The sequence below is a fragment of the Podarcis melisellensis genome (assembly GCF_964234715.1).
Source record: "Podarcis melisellensis genome assembly, chromosome: 4".
NCBI lineage: Eukaryota > Metazoa > Chordata > Lepidosauria > Squamata > Lacertidae > Podarcis > Podarcis melisellensis.
In genome coordinates this window covers 31,036,594-31,057,165 of record NC_138531.1, presented here as the reverse complement: position 1 = coordinate 31,057,165, position 20,572 = coordinate 31,036,594, and the positions used below count along the sequence as shown (strand labels likewise).

The window sequence follows — 20,572 nt, the reverse complement described above, 5'->3', positions numbered from 1 at the left end:
ACCTCCCGGGAACGACGCTGACTCAGCCCCCCCCCCCCGAGGGAGGATGCAAAGGAAGCCTCGCCCGCCACGGCGAACAGGCCAATTGCATGTGAGTCTTGCGCGTATGGTGAGCCGCGCAAGAAGCAATCTTCTGTACGCGGTGAATGGTAGAAGGGAATCTCATATGAAACTTCAGAAGGATTAAAATCTATTCAGGTTTCAGCAATCAGAACGGCAGTAACAACAAAAGTGGTCAAGGCTTCAGGGACAGCGTGGTTGAAAAGGAATGTTTTTAGCAGAAGTGGAAAATATATTGCATTAGCTGGATAATTAAGTGAGCGTTGGGTAAGGAATGCTTATGCGCAGGCACAGGGCAGTCCTGTGCATGGCTACTCAAAAGTAGGTCCCGTTGAGTTCAATGAGACTTCCAGGTAAATGGATGTAGGACCTTCTGCAGACCAAATACAGGGGCATTTTTGCGTTTCTCCTGCGAAGTGCCACACCTAACAGCAAACTCTAGTATGCAAAAGTACATCCCCCAAGAAGTATTTTAAGGTGCCGAAATACTTTTGGTTAGGTTGCACGACTAAGTGAGGCACTGGCCTAATCCAGCAACCAGGTTCTTAAGGAGATCTGTTGTGATAGCAGAGCATCAGTGCCTAGGAGCAGTCTACCTCTGAATACAAGATGATTGGAAACAACAGCTAGAAAGTGCTTTTGCACTCATGTCCTTGTGGGCTTCGCCTCCATTATGGGCTGAGTGAGTGCCATCTATTTGGCCCCAGTCCCTTGCCCCAGAGGACTTCAGTGGGCCCTGCAGCCTACTAGGCAGAGATGGAAGGGAGAGGGCAATTTGGGAGCCCCTTGGGGCTATGAAGTGCAATGTAAATATTCCAAAGAAATGAATAAATAAAGCTGAGGTTCATATGGGTAGCTCAGAGACCCTCCTAGAATAGGCCAACAGCAAGTGGAAGCTGCTGTCTGCCTGTTGTCTCTCCTACCAATTTTCCATGACAGGTTCTGTGGGAGAACAGAGCATCTTAGGCTGGTCAAGTCAAAGAGGTAGGCCACTGCCACCCACAATCAAAAAGAGATCCCTTCCTTCTTAGCTTTTCCAAATGGGCCATGTCCTCCTGCCAGGTGGTCCAGCCCCAAATCTAAGCTCTGCTTCAGAGACTCTCCTCTAACTTCTCTGCCTTTGCTGACTCCTTGTCTTCTCCCTGCAAAGCTGTCCTCAGATCAGGGGCATCTTACCCATAGAGGCTAGTGGCGCGGGGCGCCAGGCCGCCAAGTTCTGGAGGGCGCCAGGGAAGAGGCGGATGCTGGACGCGGCATCTCCCGGCATCAGCTTGCCGCCCTCACCTGCCTCCGCCATGCCACACAGAAGCAGTGCCACGCCTGGAGCCTCCATCTGCCATGGCCACCATGGCATGAAGCAGCCAGCTGAGCCGGGAGGCGCCGCGTCCAGCCTCTGCCTCATCCCCACTGGAGGAGCCGCCCTCCAGCTACTGCCCACCTCCTCCAGCCCCGCCAGCAGTGCCATCCTACCTTAAAAACTCTGGGAGACGGGGGGGGGGGTGGCGGCGCCGGAGGGAGCTTTGTACCATGGCACTGGATATGCTTAAGACAGCCCTGCCTCAGATAAAACAGTCAATCATCAGGAGCAGAGTAGGGCTCCTCACATTTGGGGCGGGCCTCACGGAGGAGGCCCCGAAACAGCAAATTCAGATGCTCCTCTAAGTCCTGTTTTCATCCAAGTGGGTCCATGGAGAGCTGTGGATATGGCTAAAGGTAAAGGGACCCCTGACCATTAGGTCCAGTCGTGACCGACTCTGGGGTTGCGGCGCTCATCTCACTTTATTGGCCGAGGGAGCTTCCAGGTCATGTGGCCAGCATGACTAAGCCGCTTCTGGCAAACCGGAGCAGTACATGGAAACGCGTTTACCTTCCTGCTGAAGCGATACTTATTTATCTACTTGCACTGCATTGCTTTCAAACTGCTAGGTTGGCAGGAGCAGGGACCGAGCAATGGGACCTCACCCCATCGCGGGGATTCAAACCACCAACCTTCTGATCAGCAAGTCCTAGGCTCTATGGTTTAACCCACAGTGCCACCCGTGTCCCTTTGTGGATATGGCTAGGTGTGTGTTAATCTGGGCCCTGCTAGGCCTACGCATCCATTGCACTCAGCAATTGTTTTATGTTTTATGATGGATTAAAATGGATGTCACTATGCCCTGCCTGTCTCTGTCCCTTTGTGCACATTCTTCTTCTTGTTGTTGTTGCTTTAGGTAATGGAGACATTTTGCCAGTGCTTCACTCCAGCCAGGCAAAAGCACATGAGGAGGGTACATAGCAGTGCCAGTGAGGGGTTTGGCCTGGGGAGAGCCTGAGGGCCTGATAGCAAGACCTGGAGGGCCACATTCACACTAGTGCTCTATTGAATGGCAGATATACCAAGCAATCAAAATTGGATGCAATTCTGCTTGATTTGGGGCTATTGTTTGGTGTTTTTCTGAGGTGCACGTTTGCATGATTGTGATCAAGAAGGGCAGACATACCGTACTAGAAGCTAAGCCCTTGAACTGTCAGTCATGGCCTGTGGGAGTCTGGTGTGTGGTCTGAAAGGCTGACAGCCTCCACCTATTCTCATTTTGCTTCATTCTAAGTTGGTCTAAACGTAATTGTTTAACAGACAGAAATTTTCAATTTTTTTTTTACTAAAGCGGACATCTGAGATATGCCATCATCTGTGCAATTGCATTAGGTTCTCTGCATGCATGCACATATTATTTTAGCTCTCCATATGCAGTCAAGTGGAAGTTCCCGGCCTCTTCAAATCTTCCTAGCTGGAAGGTTTGGCCACTGGCCTAGATGGAAGACGGAAGACAAAGAACAATTTGTGACAGTTTTTCTCACTATCACCACCACTCTTTGGTAGTATCGCTTTGTGGTTGTTAGTGGTTCCTGAAAGATTATCTAGCCATACACTTTAGTGTTTACTTGTTAATGCAATTAATTAAGCAAATTTCTTGAATCCTAAATCAGGACATATATGCCTTTTGTTACTGTGTGGACTTTCTGCACAGGGTCATTTTTTGTAACTAGGCAATACTCTGGTTCACCCATAGGTGGACCTTACACAGAACTTGCATCATGTGTATGTCGCATATTTTCTGTTTGGTTAATGTCAGAAATCCCAGCTCTGACGTTCTGTTGATTCCAAACTAGTACAACAAACTGATAAGTATCCAGTGAAAGATCTGGCCAAGGTAAATTAATTGCACTAGAAATATTGATTTAAACTTATTTGCTTTCCTTAGCCCAGATCAGACTTGCTTAACTTAGAAGAATGGAAGATAATCTTCTGTTGACAGAAGGCCCCAAGATCCAACAGACACTCCCTACTGGATGGATGGATGGATGGAAGGGAGGTGATTTTTGCTGATTGCCGCTTGCCACTGGGCTGCTTTGGAGGGTCTCCCAGTTCTCCCTGGCAGATCTGTAGGGGGCACAGAGTGCTGAAGTCAGACAGGAGGGGGGAAATCAGTAAAAATCACCTTCCTTCCCTTTTGTGCAAGGAGAATTCTGCTGAGTACAAGTGTAGATCTAGCAACCTATTGCAAAAGAAATCGAACGCAATCACTGAAGCACTAGCCCAGGGCACATCAAAAGCTCACTTACAAGTTAAAACAAGCAAGCAAAAACCCAGACAACCTACATTTCCTTTTTCTGCACTTTCCATTTTGAAGTGCAATATTGAAAATAAGCATTCCAAGTCTGCATCTCAAATAGCTTGTAGATATTTTAATTGTTTTATCATTTGAATGCTTGCCGCACAGGCTCCTTTGGAAGGAAGGGCAGGATATAAATTAAATAATAATAACAAATAAAGCCAAACTCTCATGGAAAACCTATGTTCTGAATCATGTTCCACTGGATTAAATCTCCAGCAATAAATTGGATATGTTCAAGGACATCGTGGCCAATTTCTTGCCATCTTCATCTGTCAGCCTATCTATTTCCCACTGTTCCAAGTAATAACTAGCCTCTGTTTCTGCTCAGTGCCTTGCTGCTAGCCTGGAATTGAAAACTTCATTACCAAGGCAGGCTATTTTCAGGCAATTCTTCTGGTTGCTGCTTTTATACAACCCAATGCACATTTTCTCAGCACATTTTAGCCTAGGCAGTAAGATTTAATTAGAATATATGAATTGACATAATAGGAATGATAGGAAATTTAGTCATTTAAAGCATTTGTAAACCACTTAATATTTTAAATGTATTTAAGTAGTGTAATACACGAATCATTAAAACAAAAATACAACCTAAAGCCAAGTTTTTAAGAGTAATATAAGCATATAAAAACAAATAAATTCATCATATCAAACAAGGTCAAATATTTTGAGTCAGTGAAAGCCTGGGGGAAAAGATAATTTTTTACAAGATGTCTGAAGCAACATGATGGTTGCTGCTTCATGTAAAGGTAAAGGGTAAAGGGACCCCTGATCGTTAGGTCCATTTGCAGACGACTCTGGGCTTGCGGTGCTCATCTCGCTTTACTGGCTGAAGGAGCTTCCAGGTCATGTGGCCAGCATGACTAAGCTGCTTCTGGCGAACCAGAGCAGCACACGGAAACACCGTTTACCTTCCTGCCGAAGCAGTAACTATTTATCTACTTGCACTTTTGCAAGCTTTCGAACTGCTAGGTTGGCAGGAGCAGGGACTGAGCAAGGGGAGCTCACCCCGTCGCAGGGATTCAAACCGCTGACCTTCTGATTGGCAAGCCCTAAGCTCTGTGGTTTAACCCACAGTGCCACCTGTGTCCCTTATGTATGGCAAAGCTGATAGTAACTCCAGCATATCCTTTATTGGAAGCATTTTACACAGTACAAACCTAGGCTTGCTCACTCAAAACAGGGAGCCACAACCAGTCTCAGGTAATTCCACCTTTATAATGCATAGGTTTATTTGCTCTGCTACAAGCAGCTGGTAGGGACCACTGCATCATATATCTGTTGAACATCCATATCCCAGTGAGCAATGAAATCTCTTGCTAGGTGGCAGGGTTAGGGTTAGGGTGTTCATGTCAGTGGAAAAGAGGGGCAGAGCAATGGGGCGGGGAGGGGTCAGCAAAGGGCACTATGTCACAGTGTACATTATGGCTTACACCATGCCCTGACCACTTGAGATGGACCAGGGTTCCAGTGTCATGGGCTGACCTCACTTCACTTCCACTTTACATTTCTTAAGTGTACACAGATAAAATTGAACAACCTGGCCCTATGTACAGTTTCTACTATGCTCCTAGGCCTTACAGGTGAGATAGGACGGCACCCTTATGTATAAATCTAAAAATATATATCATGTGACCCATAGAATTTCTTTCATTACATTTTTGTCCACTCTTCTTCCAAGGTGCTTGGCTCCCTGCAATTTTATCTTTACAACTGGTCTATGAAAAAGGTTAACCTGATGAGCAGAGACTTGAGCCTAAGTCTTCTCAATAGAACTCCAGTTCTTTAACCACCACACCACTTGGACCAACAAGCTGAGACTTGAGTCAGACAATCAGAGACTCTGATCATCAATGGACCATCTAGGATTGGGAGCACAGCCTGTTCTAGATGAGGTTGTACTCCCTCTGAAGGAGCAGGTCTGAGGCTTGGAAGTATGCCTGGTGCCAGCATTGCTCCCTGTTCCAGTGGCTGCTGGAGTCAGTAGTGTTTTTGCATCATTTGTCTCCCTTCTCATAGGAAAGAGAGATTGGCTGCAGAAGCACATGCCTACTATGCATAACTGTTAACCTTCCCTTTTTTTGTGGGAAATTCCCTTATTCCAGCACCGTTTTCTGCTGCTTCTCACTGCTATCCTGGATTGTTAGATATCCCGTAGACTGTCTCTGGGACAGGTGAGGCTGCTGATCCCTTATTTTCAAATCTGAAAGTTCACAGCTATGCTACTATGCACCTTGACTTCTGGATAAGCTTCATTTGCTGCCTCACCTTTCTCTAGCCCCAAAGCCATTGCGAATCACGTGACTGGAAAACTCTGTGATGCATATGCTAACCTTTTTGCTGAATCGTCTTAAGAATGGGCCTTTACTTCTGCCTCCATTTCAAAATGGTTCCTATGTTTAATCAGAGACTGTAATGAGAATTGAGATAGCAGGGGGAAAAGTTTATATGAAGTCTACCAAGGGTGATAATAGTTGCCCCTTTTTCAATTCCATCTAATCTCTTCACTTTTGCAAGTTGCATGTGGCTGAGGGCAACAGAATTACCAACCTGATTTCCAGCATCATGTTCTCCACAGGGAAAGTACAGGAAGTGCAAGACCTCCCCAAGGCATTATTTCATTTGTACAGCAAATGCAGCTCATTAAAACTGATGTGGTGCCGGCGAGGCCATTGACGATACTGAACTCTCAGCACACACCTTTGAAATGGAATAAGTGAGGAAAAGAACCTATTCTGATTAAAGGAAACAGTTTAAATGTCTTATCTGGTTAAATTGCGGTTTTGTAAATTCCAAGAACCATAAGCTAATTTTTAATGGATGTTCAGCAAGATCAAAAACAAAAGCGTCAGTTTCAAGGCAGTATTTTGCATCCACGAAATGCCTCCAGGAATGATTCCTCTTGAGTGTATGCAGATTAAATTATGTCTGAAATGAGGCACCCTATCAGGGGTTTCAAAATGATAACGATTTTCCTCTAGAATCAGGTCCCACAAAGTATGAAAGCAGAAGTAAAGTGGGCTGCTACATCCAGTTGTTAATAAAATCCAGACAGGCAGAAAGCAAAAGGCAAGACACCCACAGAGGACCTTCATTATGTAGTTTGCATCACATACTGAAGACACATCTCATTACCCTGAACTTAGACACTTAAGATATAGATATTTTAGGACCCACCCTGTTATTTTGATGCCTGGGACCAGATGTAATCAGATTAGCTTACATAGCACCTTCAGGTACCAAAGGCTGCTGTAGAGAAGAACTGTGTTCTACGAGTTCCATTCAAGTGGTCTATATGGAAAGGTTAATCTGTATTTGAATGACAAAACTGACTTATCCCCCCCCCCCGCACCCAAATAATGGAGATTAAGGTCAGCAGCACTGGATTTTCCAAGCCAGCTAACAAGACCCTGGCATAAGGCCTATGATTTACATAATATGGTGCTGGTGTGGTCTATTCCTTCTCCACTACAATTTTTTCAGTTTAAGGACCCTTTTCAGCATCTTTCCCTTAGGGCTTTTGGTTTTCGTAATACAACACTTTAAAAAAAAAATAATGATAATGCTGGTGTTGAAGAAAATAAAAAGTTCAGGTGGTCTGCCAAGAAATTTTCATGTGGTGGTCTACCAAAAGATAAAATAAGTTTGAGAACAACTACTGTAGAATGATTCTATATTCCATGACCCTAGGGCAGTGTTTCCCAACCTTGTGCCTCCAGATGTTTTTGGCCTACAACTCCCATCATCCCTAGCTAGCAAGACCAGTGGTCAGGGATGATGGGAATTGTAGTTCAAAAACAGCTGGAGGCACAAGGTTGGGAAACACTGCCCTAGGGCACGCAATCACATTACAATTGATGTCACTGATCCAACATTACCAAGTGGACTTCATGACTGAATGGAGATTTGGACCCAGATTGTAATCCATCACTCTAAGCACTACACCATGGTGACTTTCTTACACAGCACTTTGACTCATCTTGTGTTTAGCAAAAAAAGGGGGGGATAGGACTTTAACAGATCATAAACTGCTATAATTATATATTCAGTTTTCCTCTCATAATCCTCATCGGTATCTTGCAAGATGCCAGCACACCTTGTATGTACATTGTACATTCTGTTCTTGGGCAATCTAAATAGTGACCTGTCATTCACTCTGATCTTCTGGTAGATCCTGACCTGCTAGTTGGTAATCCCTGGATTTAAACCAAAAAAGCATTATGTAAAATTGCCTTTCCATTCATTGATAGCTTGGTTGATCTACAACCAATATGGAATTATTGCATTTCGATAACTCAGTTGTACTAAGTTGACATAGGACTAAGTTGACATTGACTAAGCTTAGGCAATGTCCAGCACATAAAATAATGTTATGGTATCAATACAGGCATCACTTACTGAGGGCTCGATCACTCAGGGTCCCAATTTACGTAAGAAGGAATGGCTTATTGGCACAACCTTGACTGAAGAAAGATTTAGGTATATTTTGTATATTATTTATTTAAAAGATGTCTAGTCCACCTTTCAGCAGGACTCTGAGTGGTTTATAACAAGAAGATGAAATACAAAGTAAAATATAATGACATGTTAAGAAAGAAAACTAGATGAAAATAATACATGAAAATGCTTGGGAGAAAAGTATTTGCCTGGTACTGAAATTAAAACAGTGTTGGTGCCAGGTAGACCTCTCTAGGGAGGGAATTTCACATACAGAACATTCTCTCACTGATCACCACCCACCATAACCTCTGTTCCTGGGCACGTTGGTGTAGGATCAAGCATTCCTTCCGGGAAGTGGATCCTAAGCTGTACAGCCAGGTTTGATAATTTTTGACCAGCCAAATATTGATGATCTACAACTCCCATCTGCCCTAGCAAGCATCGCCAATGGCCAGAAAATATATACAGAAAATATAGCTCAACAACAGCTGGAGAATCAATGGTTCCCCACTCCTGCGGCATAAAATGGATGAACAGATTTTTCAGGTAAGTTTCTTACTGTATCTGAGATTATACTGTAAATTCTACAGTATTGGTGTAGAAAACATAGAAGAAGTATTGCTTAAAGTATCAGGTACAGTGTAGAGGGTGTGGAAGAAGGGAGGTTGAATTGTACAAAAATCACACACCTTCCCATTCATCTCTGAACCGCCTCTTTTGAATAATTTAAAACGATTTGCTTCCTGTCGTTTTATATATTTTAAAAAATAAAATAAGTTTTAAAAAGTTACTTCAACAATCAATAATTATGTACCCAGCTTTGAATGATCACTGATGGCATTTTTGTTATCCGGCACACATTTTACTGTTAATATTCTTTATTGAATTTCAATTGAGTACTGATATTACACAGAGGCTGGTTTTTATGTCCAGCGCATTTTATCTAAAGTAGAGATGTGGCTGAAAGGGCTGCATATTGATTTATAGCACTGGCGTGTTACATATTGCAACGCTTTCGAATATAAAGGACTTTTTAAAATTCTGCATGGCAGAATTTATGGGACTTTGCAACAGAAAGGTTGCAAATATATACAACTGTTACCTTGCTTTCTTTAGGGACATTTTCCTCCCGCCTTTAGTTGTCCATCCCCAAGATCTTTCAGAAACGTTCATTCTGTATATTCTTCTTTTCGGAAACTTGGCTAATGCGTAGTTGAGATCGTTGTGCGCCAAGCGCCGAGCAGGGAGCAATTACTTCCTGAATGAAAGCGCAGCGTGGCGCTTAATGAGACAACGAGGAGCCTGCGAGGTGCTGATTGGCTCTTCTTCCGAGGGGAAGTTTGTTACAAATAAAGATGCTTCTCGAGTTCGGGAGAGTCAGACAAAGGCCGGGCAGCAACGCGGCTGCCTCGTGGGCTTGGACTGAAGATGCAGAAACTGTGTCAGAGAAAGCCCAGCCTGTCTCGGCCGCTGAAAATGAAACGGCACCCGCCTCCCTTCCCCTTGATCTTCGTTATCTACTGCGTTTGCACCGCACGATTCACCTCAGGTAGGAGCCTCGTTCCTCACACTGCGTATTATTTCAGATACTTAAGACTTTTTATACAGCGTCCTTCATTATGTCTATGGATGGACGATCTGGAAAGTTTACAGCAGGACTGGGAAAAATGGAAGAAAGGCTTCGCAGGTTTCCTGTCCGTCTAACGAGAGGTTTCTTGGTTGTAAGCCAAGCTTACTTGTAAGAGGAAACTTGCCCAGGAATCTTGTGCATGAGGGAGTCAGAATCTACTGCTGTAGCATGTAAACAAAAAAAAGCGGGGTGGGGGGGCTTCCTTTTTCTTTAAGAAATGAGCAATAGCTTCCCCACGCGCACAACTCCAAGGCTGTTTCTGCGTGAAGTGGAAGAATCCTCGCCTGTGGAGGGAAGAGCATTCGGGAAGTCTTCCTGATCTAGTAGTAATCTAAGAGTAAAAAGGCTGCGAGCTTTTGCCACAGTGGATTAGGGTTTCCACCGGGGTCTTTCTCCTGAAAAAGGAGGAAAGTTGTAAATGGAAGAGCGGCCAATCACTTAAATAGGAGAAGCAGAAGTAGAGTCTCTAAAATTTCTCTCTAGGTAAAGCTCCACGTGGTCCAGGGGGTTTGTTTTTAATAGTACAGTTGAAAGGATCCAGAGACGGTTCAGAAGCTCCAGCACCTGCGATGCTCTCCAAGGTGCTGAAACGAGGATGACCGTCTCGTCTCTTTAAAAAATGTGTTGTATTTCGCACAAAGCCTGAGAAAACGTAGGTATCGGGACACAGATTTAAAACAAAACTTAAGCGTGTGTGAATTGTGAGAAGGGTGGTAATAAATAGATGTTAAGTTGGTGTGTGTGTTTCTTTTTTCTCTGTGAGGAAACTATGTCCAGTTTCATCGTCATCTATTTATGCCACTCTGATCTATGGACTATTTAAAAAAAAACTAATCAAAAGAGGCTAATTATCACTGTACTGTATAATAAGTTTTTAAAAATATGCACATACACACTCAAAGAGTCAACTGAAGACAGTACTACAATTCTCTTAAGTGCCTTCTGTTGGACTTGCCATGTCTTTCTTTAGATCTTTATGCAATTAAGGCCCGTTAATTAAACCCATGCTGTAATGTATCTAATGCTTTCTTACTGTTTCACTTTAACAGGATTTCCACAGCCCTTTGATGACTATCTAGGCGAATCAGACATTCCTAAAAGCAAGGTATGCAAACTTTTAAATAAATTGCCATGCCTGTGCTTGGAACACCTATCCCAAAAGTGTGTGAGATCCCATGGGAACAGTGAATTCTACTGCAATTATAGAGGGAAGACAGCCTGGTATATGCCTGATGCATGTAACAAGAACAATTGGTTGCTGCATCCCCATGTTCACTGCAGGAACAAAATCTGTTGATCTAGTGTATATATAAGCTAAAGAAAATCTTCAAAAATGTTGCCAATATAATAAACTTCCCAATTTCTCTACCCCACTCCCTCCACTTCTGATTTAGAGACTAGCATGGTGTTTCTGTCAGTAGATGGAACTGTCTGAACAACCCCATGTAAAAATAAGTTGTAATAAGTTTTCAGTGGCATAGATTTTTGAAGTTTCTATCCCCGGGGCAGACATGAAAGGGTTCGAGGCCCGCCAGTCACAAAATGGAGGTGTTGTGAGCAGTGGATGGAAGCAGAGTTTGACATAAACACGACTGACATACTTTTATTCTGATACGTAATCACTCTTTGTGGTGGCAGGGAGTTTCATAGTTCACCATTACTCAAACTAAATAAAGACTCTGGAGTGTGATCCTGTCAGCACATCATGTCTCTGCTCAAACATCTGCACTGGCCACTGATATGTTACCAGGCCAAATTCAAGGTGTTGTTATTAGTCTATAAAAGCTTCATTAGCTTGGAACCAGCTTACTTGGAAAAAAAACCCACCTTATCCTTTATGGGCCCACTAGACCACCTTGATCAGTTAGAAGTTACACTTTTAATGTTTTGTTTGACTCTTGCGGCAGCATTCTAAATTAAATAAAAATTAATTTTATGGCCACAATCAGACATGGTGATTTTATATCAAAACAACTGCAAAATATGTAATGCTTGACTACTATGTTTGAAAATAATGTATATTAGAATGATTTTTTAAATTGATGTTTGTATTTTTTTATTATTTGCTTCAAACACATCAATATTTAGTTTAAGCTCTTTTTGTCTTCTAGATCTGCCGTTCTGTTATGGATCTTTGTAACTCCATGTTTAATGGCATGCAGATAGATGAGGTATGATCTGATTCTTTCTTTTCTCTGAAAACTCTGTCACAGTATTTATGTAGTTAAGTAATCATCAATCCTCATGTAATCTGATATGCTTCTCCTCACTAGGAAAATAATCAGGAAATATATAAAAGGGTAAGTATTTACCTTTCTTTATAATATGCACAATACCTGAATTTCTTTAAATAATGAAACATACTAAAATAGCTCTTTCTATGCAGTTTTTATTTCACTACTCCAGAGCTCAAGATCCAACATATCCACTTAAAACCGGGGTTAGTATTTTAACATAAGCATATTTTATATTTTATACATCACAACATACAAAACAGTATAGAACAGTATATAAAATCTTTCATGTGCCTTGAGTGTATTTATTAGCAATGCAAGCCTATGCATGTCTGCTTGGAATTAAGACCCATTGAAACCAATGGCGCTTATTACAAAGGAATTGTGCATAGGATTGCAACTCAAGTCCACAAAGGGCAGGCTGAACCTTAAGCCAGGCAAATAACGTCAAACAAGATTTATCTCACATCTGGACCATACATTTAAAGCACTCTCATACCTCTTCAACAGTCCAGGCTTCCCCCAAAGAATCATGGGAAATGTAGCTGTGTGAGGGGTGTCCTCAGGACTCTTACAGTTCCCAGTAATCTTTGAGGGAAGCCATGATGGTCAAAGTGGTATAAGTGCTTTAAATGTACAGTGAGGAAGTTATCAAGATCTGAAAAAATATTGCAACTAGATTCATAAGAGCCCGGTAAGGTTTTAGACAGCCACCAACGGCACACACTCCCTTCAGTGTAACATGGGAACCATCTATCAAAGGGGGAGGCGGAGAATTAAAATCCATTAATAAAACCTAATAAAACCCTCTCTTTCAAACAGTTAGTGAATGACTTTACCCACAAAAAGCCTTAGCAACGACTTTATGAATTATTCTTATTATTATTTAGTATATCTCTGTGTGTATACATATATAATTAGTAATGGTTATTCACTTCATTAAAACAATGGCAAGAAGTGTCCTGAACCACAGTATGGCCCAATGCATGTTTGCCCTGAACAAACCCCACTTAGTTCTATGGAGCTTTATGCCTAGCAAGTGCATTTAGGATTGCAGCATGAGGGATCTGCTCCTAATTACCCAGCACCTCTGCACTGCTCTACAATCCTGGCAAATCCCCCAAGAGATGGTTTTCTGGCTGCACCTGAAACTTCTTGATAAACTTATTTGGGGACTTCATATTTTGAATGAGCCAGTTCCTTATACAAAGTCATCTATGTTGAGATGATGTTACTGGTAGATTAGGAATGTCACTCTGTCAGTGAACCATATAGCTGTCATCTAGGCTTTACACATTTATCTTTCTAATTTTTGTCTTTGCATAAAATTGGTGTTCATGATATCTCTTTGTTACAGTCTTTCCCTGTGCATCCTTTAATGAGCCTTGCTCCAAAGCTCTCGGAGAGGAGAATGAAAAGATTCCTTGATCCTGTATGCACTTGCTTCATCGTAGTATTTTGTGGCACAAACACTTCATTTTGACTTTTTCTTTTTCTTTTAAAAAGCCTGGTGGTGAAATTGTGTGCATTTGTCTACTCTCGTTTCCTCCTTATATCCCTTTCTTTTTCTTAAAACATTCTATCATTCCCCACCCCATGAATTTCCTTGTTGTACCCAATTTTTAAATGTTTATTCAATAAGTCACAACCATCATTGTTGATGTGACTATTCCTGTTAGTTAATTCTTCTAGTGTTTGTGAACTGCTAGGCACATACACTATCCCTACCCAAAGGATGGTCAAAATCTCCAGTATCACTCCTGTATTGGTGCTGAATGCTGAAGCAACTTTGCAAAGGGCTTTTGCATGCAGGAACATTCTGCACTGTAATATCCTTAACTGGTAGAATAATTCATTCCCATTGCAGTCAATTGCAACATTTTGTTGACTGACATCTGTAGGAGACTGGGTGTAGCAGATACAAAAAACCCCAACAACTCTGTAGCCATGTAAACTACCAGCTGCATCATTTGAGTAGTTTAACATTCAGTGAAAATGTAGAGAATGGTACTAGGAACATATTTACAGAATAAATAATAGCACTTTCAAAAATCAATACTAAGATCTAACTTTCCATTTGAGCTTTGGTGTTGTGCTCAAGAGCATGATCATGCCATTTCCATTTAAGAGACAGAAGCATGCGCTATACATGTTGCTTGGCCAAAGAAAAACCTCAGAAGAATTCAAGGTGTTTAGCATTCTCTTTCTGTTTCCAACATTGCCTGTGGTTTTGTGTTTCGAATGCTTTAGCCTAATGTCATGTACTGGAGCAGTCTGCTAGCTTCTGTTGAAAGGCATCAACCTATCAGCATTAGGAGATGATGAAATTAACATGCACTATCACCTTGCAGGAATCTCAGCTTGCAGCCGAAGAATTCGGGAAGAAGGTAGGCTTAAAATGCTGGCATTATTGTGCATATGTGTTACAAACAGCTCCCAATGCTCAGTTAGTTTGTTTTGCCACCCTGTGAGCTGTCTGGGTCAGCATATCAAAGAGACAGAAGGCAAGGAATGGCAGGGGTGATGCCAGCAACACAGTAAATGTTTAAATGCTCTGCCCTTTGCTTCTCCTACTTTGTGAGTGAGCCCGGGGTAGACTCTTTATACATTCAAAGCAAACATAGCTATGATGGTTCATAAGAAAAATGGGAAGGGGGGAATCACCCCAAACCAGGCAAAGATTTGCTCAATTTGGGGCAATTTTGTCCTCCCTTAGCAGCCCTCGGAATGCCATCCTAAATTGTTCAGGGGGCATCTCTAACCTTCTTAATATGCTTAATGGGGGTCACAGTGTCATCTCTATCTTCCTCTTCTCCTTGTTCCTATTTCTCTGTTGGTGTTTGCTGTACTAAGGCTCCAGTCCTAACTTATCCACCACCACCCAGCTGGTGGGGCTTTTTTGGAATGGCAGGGCCACCAATGCATCTGAAGCCCTGCTGCTCAGAAAGTCTGTGGTGGAAGAAGGAGTGCCAACTTGATTAAATTATTGGGGGGGGGGCAAGTAAACCCTGCCCCACATAATCGACCACATGTCACGGTGCAGGGCACAATTTAAATGGCAACGCCCATCAGCTTTGGGGAGCCTGGCCCCCTCAACTCTTTTATGGGGGGGAGGGACCTTGGCTTCCTAGGAGTTGGCTCCTATGTGCGGAAAGCAGAGGAGAAGATGATCCAGATCCATGCTCCAGGCTAGTGCACCAACTGGACCTGACCCTGTCACACAACAGCCATGAGACCAGAGCTCAGGATCCAATGGATAGTGTACCAGCTCAATCCTGCTTCTTCCTTGCCCCAGAACACCTCGTTGTGGTGTTTTCCTGGCTACCACCCATCCAGACATTCAGCAGGTGGAAGCGGGAGGTTAGAGCCAAGGGAATGATTCTTGTGTCACTTCCCTTGGTAATGGGTGGCAGGAGCCAGCTTAGTCAGGAGAGCTGGGTGGAGGGATAAGTCTACTCATTCCAACTGCCCTCCCCAGTCTAGTTTAAATGGGGGGAGTTGGATTGCTTTGACCAGCTGCCTTCCTATGCATATTTACTGAGGAGCGATCCCCATTTTGAGTAGACATGCATAAGATTGCACTTGAACCCCCTATATTGCTGGGAGGAAAGTTCTGGCTCTGTTGGCTGCAGGATCTCATTGGGCCCCACTACAATGCAATATTTCAGAACTCCTGACCTATGTCAAAGTGCACAATAGGCTTAGAAACATTTTGCCAAGTCTGCTTTATTTCTTTCCTTTTACAGGACAGCATGGATACCTTGGGCCGACCCTTTTTTCTCTTCAGGGTATCTAATTTTATTTGTTCATTATCAGAAAAATAAAATTGAACCATACATAGTTTCCCCTCTTGGTATAAAAAACTGAAAATGAAAACAGCATTTATAAGGCCTGCCGCCCAAAACACACACCATTATATCAGAGTTTTCCAAACTGTGTCGCAGCACGTTAGTGTGTCAGCTGCAGTGTGTAGGTGTGTTGTGCGAACGCTGTCCGCCTTCCTCCCGGGGATGGAAAGGGGTTAGTTTAACCTTCAGTTTCCTAGTAAAACTGAATTCTGTGTCGTGAAATGATGCGTGTCTGAAAAGTGTGTCACCAACATGAAAAGTTTGGAACGCTCTGCATTATGTGATACTAGCATGTGTTAGTACACACTGTGGTCTCACTGTAGATTGCATCAGGCTTCCTTACCGCAATATAATATATTTAGTGGTGCTATCAAGGCAGCAATTGGGGCAGGAGTCCAGTGCCCCGCTCAACAGAATGAGCTACAGCTATCCCTCACTCCACAAATGCAACAGGACTGGGGAATAATATGTATTGACTATATACAGAGTCATTCCCCATTGTAAGATCATTAGGTACAAAATCTAAAATTACTTAAGTGTATCACTGCATCTGTTTCTTATCCTAAATATTTAGAGAATTTAAATAATTAAAAAGCCAGAGGAGCTACACAAACAAATACATTATTGTAATTGTTTTTTAGAATGTTGTTGCTTCTGTGCAAGGACTTTCACTTGTACAGCAGGGCTTCTCTCCCTCTCCTCCCCTTGCATCCCCTCAAATTGGCTTATAAGGGTCTGAAGAACCCACAAAACAGCACACAGCAGGAGGAAATTGTTCCGCCTGGAAAGCTGGAACGCTTGCGCAAATGGGACCTTCATAATAATACAAATGCTTAATTCCACCCCAAATATTTGGCAAAGAATTGCCTCCCACCCACCCTTGCCATGGCTTCAGTGCAACCTATATGCTGCTTATATGGAGGAGTGCAAGCAAGTAGAGGGCACCTGCCCACAGACCAGCATATATGAATGGGAGGCATGGAATGATAACCACATGCCTGCATGCTGACAAAACATTCTGACAGCTAATCGGAATGCAGCACAGTTGTTCTATTCAGCAAAGTGATGCTCTTTTGCAAACTCTCACCTTTGAATGACCTTGAGCTGGAGAAGCACCTGGTGTGCCGACAAAGTCAACTCTGCACCTCTTATTTTCTGCTGTTCACTTTGTGGCAAAGCTGGAGATTATGCTTCTCAATGTTATTTCATGAGTAACACTGCAGTGTGTTTAATTTATTTTTCTTTGCGTGTTAAATTTTCAGCCAAGGAATGGAAGGACAGTGGATAATGGAGGTGAATAGGCCAGTCAAAAGGTCGTGTATTTATTTATTTACAACATTAATATTTGTTTGTGGCGGTAATGATGATTTCTCAGTGGGGTGCATGTATCCTCTCCTATATTAATGAGTATGGAATGACATGGATGTAGCTGGTGGTGGTGGTGAGAATATTTTTATAAGCATGTTGATGCCTGTGAAACAGTTCACATGTATAGTACTACTTCACACTAGGGGCAGGTGATTTTGGGTTTATCCTGTTCTTCAGTCATGTGATCACCATCATCAAAAGTTGACTGGAGCTGCACATGGGTCTCGTGCTATGTGGTCTGGAACACCATGTGCAGCTACAGCACACAGATTTATGCTCACAGCACCCCTGCAGAGCACATCTGTCAGGAGAGGGAGTCAGGAACAGGTTGGCAATAGATCAGCGAAGTTTATTCTTTATTCAAGGGAACATGGTTGGCTCAGGAGGCCAGGCCTAGTGAGCACAGCAACTCATCCCAGTAGATCTTGCCTCTATGAGGCAGTTGTGGGGACTGAAGGTCCTCACCATCCTACAGGTCCCTAAGTCTTCTCCTCCCCTGGGTCATTCCCAAGCCATCTGAGACTATATCGCCACAGCTGTCTTTACTCCACTCTCTTCACGCTTCTTTTGTTTCTGGGAGACCAGGAGGAAGGGGAACTGGTCACAGCAGGAAGGGAAGACACCTTGGTTTCTTCACTAACCTTACTCATCTCTTCCTCTTGGCCCTCTCTCATCTCCAGTCTCTGCTTCTGTACTGTTCTCTACCACTGACTCCGCCTGCTCACTAAGCCCTGTTTCTGTCTCATCTTCCAACACTTTCCCCCAGTGTGCTCATGTTACCACCACCAGTCCCCTAGCTCTGATCCTTCTTCCCTTGGGGGTTCTCTAGTTGGTGCCTCCCACTATTCCTCTGCATCCAGCCAGTCCATGACACCATTTCACAATCCATTACCTTTTGCATGAATCAAGGCACCTTTGTAGAAACAGAATAGAACTTCTTGTGTCCAAATGGCTGGGAAGAGTTGGGATTAAAGGACTGTTTTTGCCATGAAGGTGTTTGGACAAATAGCTTTATGTTTTTTAAATGGTTCCAATATCTGAGATTGCTAATAAGATCCCTGCTGTGTTTTAAAATAATTTGGTGTTACTGCCAACAAGCAGTTTCCATGTAGGAAGAAGAAAGGAGCTCTAGCTTTTAGAAGTAGACTCATTATGCCATATACTGCTATGTATGCCAACTTCCTCATAAGGAGTGCACTGACGGGAACTTCTACGCATCTGTGCTCTGCCTAGCAATGTGATGCATCTCCTGTTTGTTGTGTTTCTTGGTCATCGGCAGAAAATTACAATCTTTTCTCTACCAAAAAGCTTCTTGCTAACTACATGTTTTAGCCTTTTTGAATCCAAGTGAATATTTTTTATTTTAACTACCAGCCAGCTCAGCTGAAGTACTGAAAATCATACCTGCTACATACAGATATTATTTTGTAGTACTGGTAGGCTTAAAGCTTTCAGAATTGACACAACTGCCCTAAAGATGAAGGGTCCAATCCAGTAGAATCATAGAATTGTAGAGTTGGAAGGGACCACAAGTGTCATCTAGTCCCAAGACCCTGCAATCTTTTGCCCAATGTGGGGCTAAAACCCACAACCCCGAGATTAAGAGTTCTGCTCTACCAACTGAGCTATCACAGTACCAAGCCTTTCTGGATCAGACCAAAGGCTTGACTAGTCCAGCATTCTCCATTCACAGTGGCCAACCAGATGTCCATGGCATGCCTGCAAGGAGGCTGGACTGCAACAGTGTTCTTGCAACTTGCATTGTCCAGCAACTGGTATCTAGAGGCATACTGCAGTAGTTATGTGCAGCCTTCTTGCAAGAGCATCTTTGCATGGAGGACATCATCTCCATTAGGGGACGGAGAGGGAAGGCTTCAACAGTTGATTGGCGAATGCCTTACGTACTTAGATTCCTTCAAAGACTAACTATTTTTCTTTCAGACTTTTCTTTCAGACTTCAAGGAAAGAGAAAACCCAAGGGTCACTTGACTTCCTCGCTCTATCACTTTAAACTCTGAAAATAAACGTTTGGACTACTAGTCCGCTGTTCAGAGATATGCTCTTGAAGCCTGTGAAGTTACATGTAATAAATTTGCAGCCATAAATTATACCTGTATGGTTTCTCTGTGTGTTCATGCCCTCCCTTTATACCTCCAATCCCCATATGTACCCAGCTGAATATTCATTTACGTTTGCCATGTCCTCATTTAGCAGAAACCCAAATGTGTTCTTTGTTAAAAAGAAATAATTACGATTCAGTGAATAGTTACTCAGATGTGTCTGCTTTATTTGTGGCATAAGTCACGATAAAGGGACAAGTTGTTGGGATGTGAATAGCTGCTTGGGGAGGATATATTTATTAGGTATTATCCTTCCTTCCTTACGTTTGTGAGTTCAGCAGTTTAAAAGAGAAGCTGTCCCCATCAGTACAACATAGAGGCAGCCATTTTGTTGTACATGCAATGGCCCTCAGCACATAGAAGCACACATGAAATAGCATGGTTCCTGCACCATTTTAAAAAGCATTTTTATCAGGCATGGCAGAAGTGATGTGCCTTCAAGCTGCTCCAGGCCTCAGCTTTAAACTGCTTAAAGCAGCAGAAGTGGAGATGCAGAACTGCCCTTGGTACAACTCATGTGGACTCCTCACTTATTATTATTTTAATTACTGTTTTTAATCTCCAGATTTTTAAAGATTTTCCTGGAATCATCCTAAAAATCTCCCTGGGACATAATTTAAGACGCATGTGAACGAAATCAGAACAGGAAGGACAAATATGGATTCTGTCTGCCTCTGGGATAGGTTCTGTCCATCAAGTGATTGACAGATTAATGGCCCCACAAACCTATCAGAAATGACCCAGAGAGAGTGGGCCAGTTCTGGATTTGGCCCACCATTACACAATAATCCAAGAGTAGAGTAGGGTGAACTATTTTGATATAGGTCAAAAAGTCTTTAAAACTGTAAGAAAATTCAAACTTTGAATTTTGCCCACCCAAACCCACAACAGTATTTTCAACACACAGTAGACTTCAGTGGCAGAAGCCTCTTGAACACACAAGGTATTAATTAAAACAACAGCTTTCAAGTCCAAATGCAACTTCAGCTATGGCCAAATCCTCCTGTTCATTCCTAGGGAAGTGAATCACAGCCCAGTCGCTAAAGGGAACAGAACAGAGGATGACAACACTTCTTTTAAAAAAAGGAGAAACAAAGCTCTCTAATGGTCAAGCCCTGTTCCTTAATTGTCAAAGACTGGTGGAAGTCATCCTATGGTTTTTCAGTTAACTCGCGAGCAAAACACAATTTCATCTCCATCATGGGGGCACATG

At 42.8% G+C, this 20,572-nt stretch overlaps 1 protein-coding gene across 8 annotated transcripts; it reads left to right on the top strand.

Annotated features, from left to right (window-relative positions):
* Positions 1 to 36: 36 nt before the first annotated feature.
* NMS (neuromedin S) lies at positions 37 to 19,516 on the top strand. Of its 8 annotated transcripts, none has more exons than XM_081908887.1 (11): positions 37 to 91; positions 9,276 to 9,708; positions 10,839 to 10,894; positions 11,901 to 11,960; positions 12,063 to 12,089; positions 12,176 to 12,229; positions 13,381 to 13,455; positions 14,375 to 14,410; positions 15,770 to 15,811; positions 17,134 to 17,184; positions 19,181 to 19,516. In XM_081908887.1, the coding sequence occupies exons 2-10, from the start codon at positions 9,588 to 9,590 to the stop codon at positions 17,170 to 17,172; spliced, it is 510 nt and encodes a 169-aa protein (XP_081765013.1). In that variant the 5' UTR covers positions 37 to 91; positions 9,276 to 9,587; the 3' UTR covers positions 17,173 to 17,184; positions 19,181 to 19,516. The 8 variants fall into 8 exon arrangements, with proteins under 8 accessions (XP_081765013.1, XP_081765010.1, XP_081765012.1 ...); XM_081908884.1 differs by having other exon boundaries at positions 17,134 to 17,164; positions 19,181 to 19,515; XM_081908885.1 differs by lacking the exon at positions 37 to 91 and adding an exon at positions 8,460 to 8,705 and having other exon boundaries at positions 17,134 to 17,164; positions 19,181 to 19,515.
* The last annotated feature ends 1,056 nt before the right edge of the window (positions 19,517 to 20,572 follow it).

Coding starts and splice junctions, on each gene's coding strand:
- NMS (XM_081908884.1), top strand. CDS start 9,588: ATGCAGAAACTGTGTCAGAGAAAGCCCAGCCTGTCTCGGCCGCTGAAA. Junction 12,230..13,380: donor CATATCCACTTAAAACCGGG/GTTAGTATTTTA, acceptor TCTTTGTTACAG/TCTTTCCCTGTGCATCCTTT. Junction 13,456..14,374: donor TGAAAAGATTCCTTGATCCT/GTATGCACTTGC, acceptor ATCACCTTGCAG/GAATCTCAGCTTGCAGCCGA.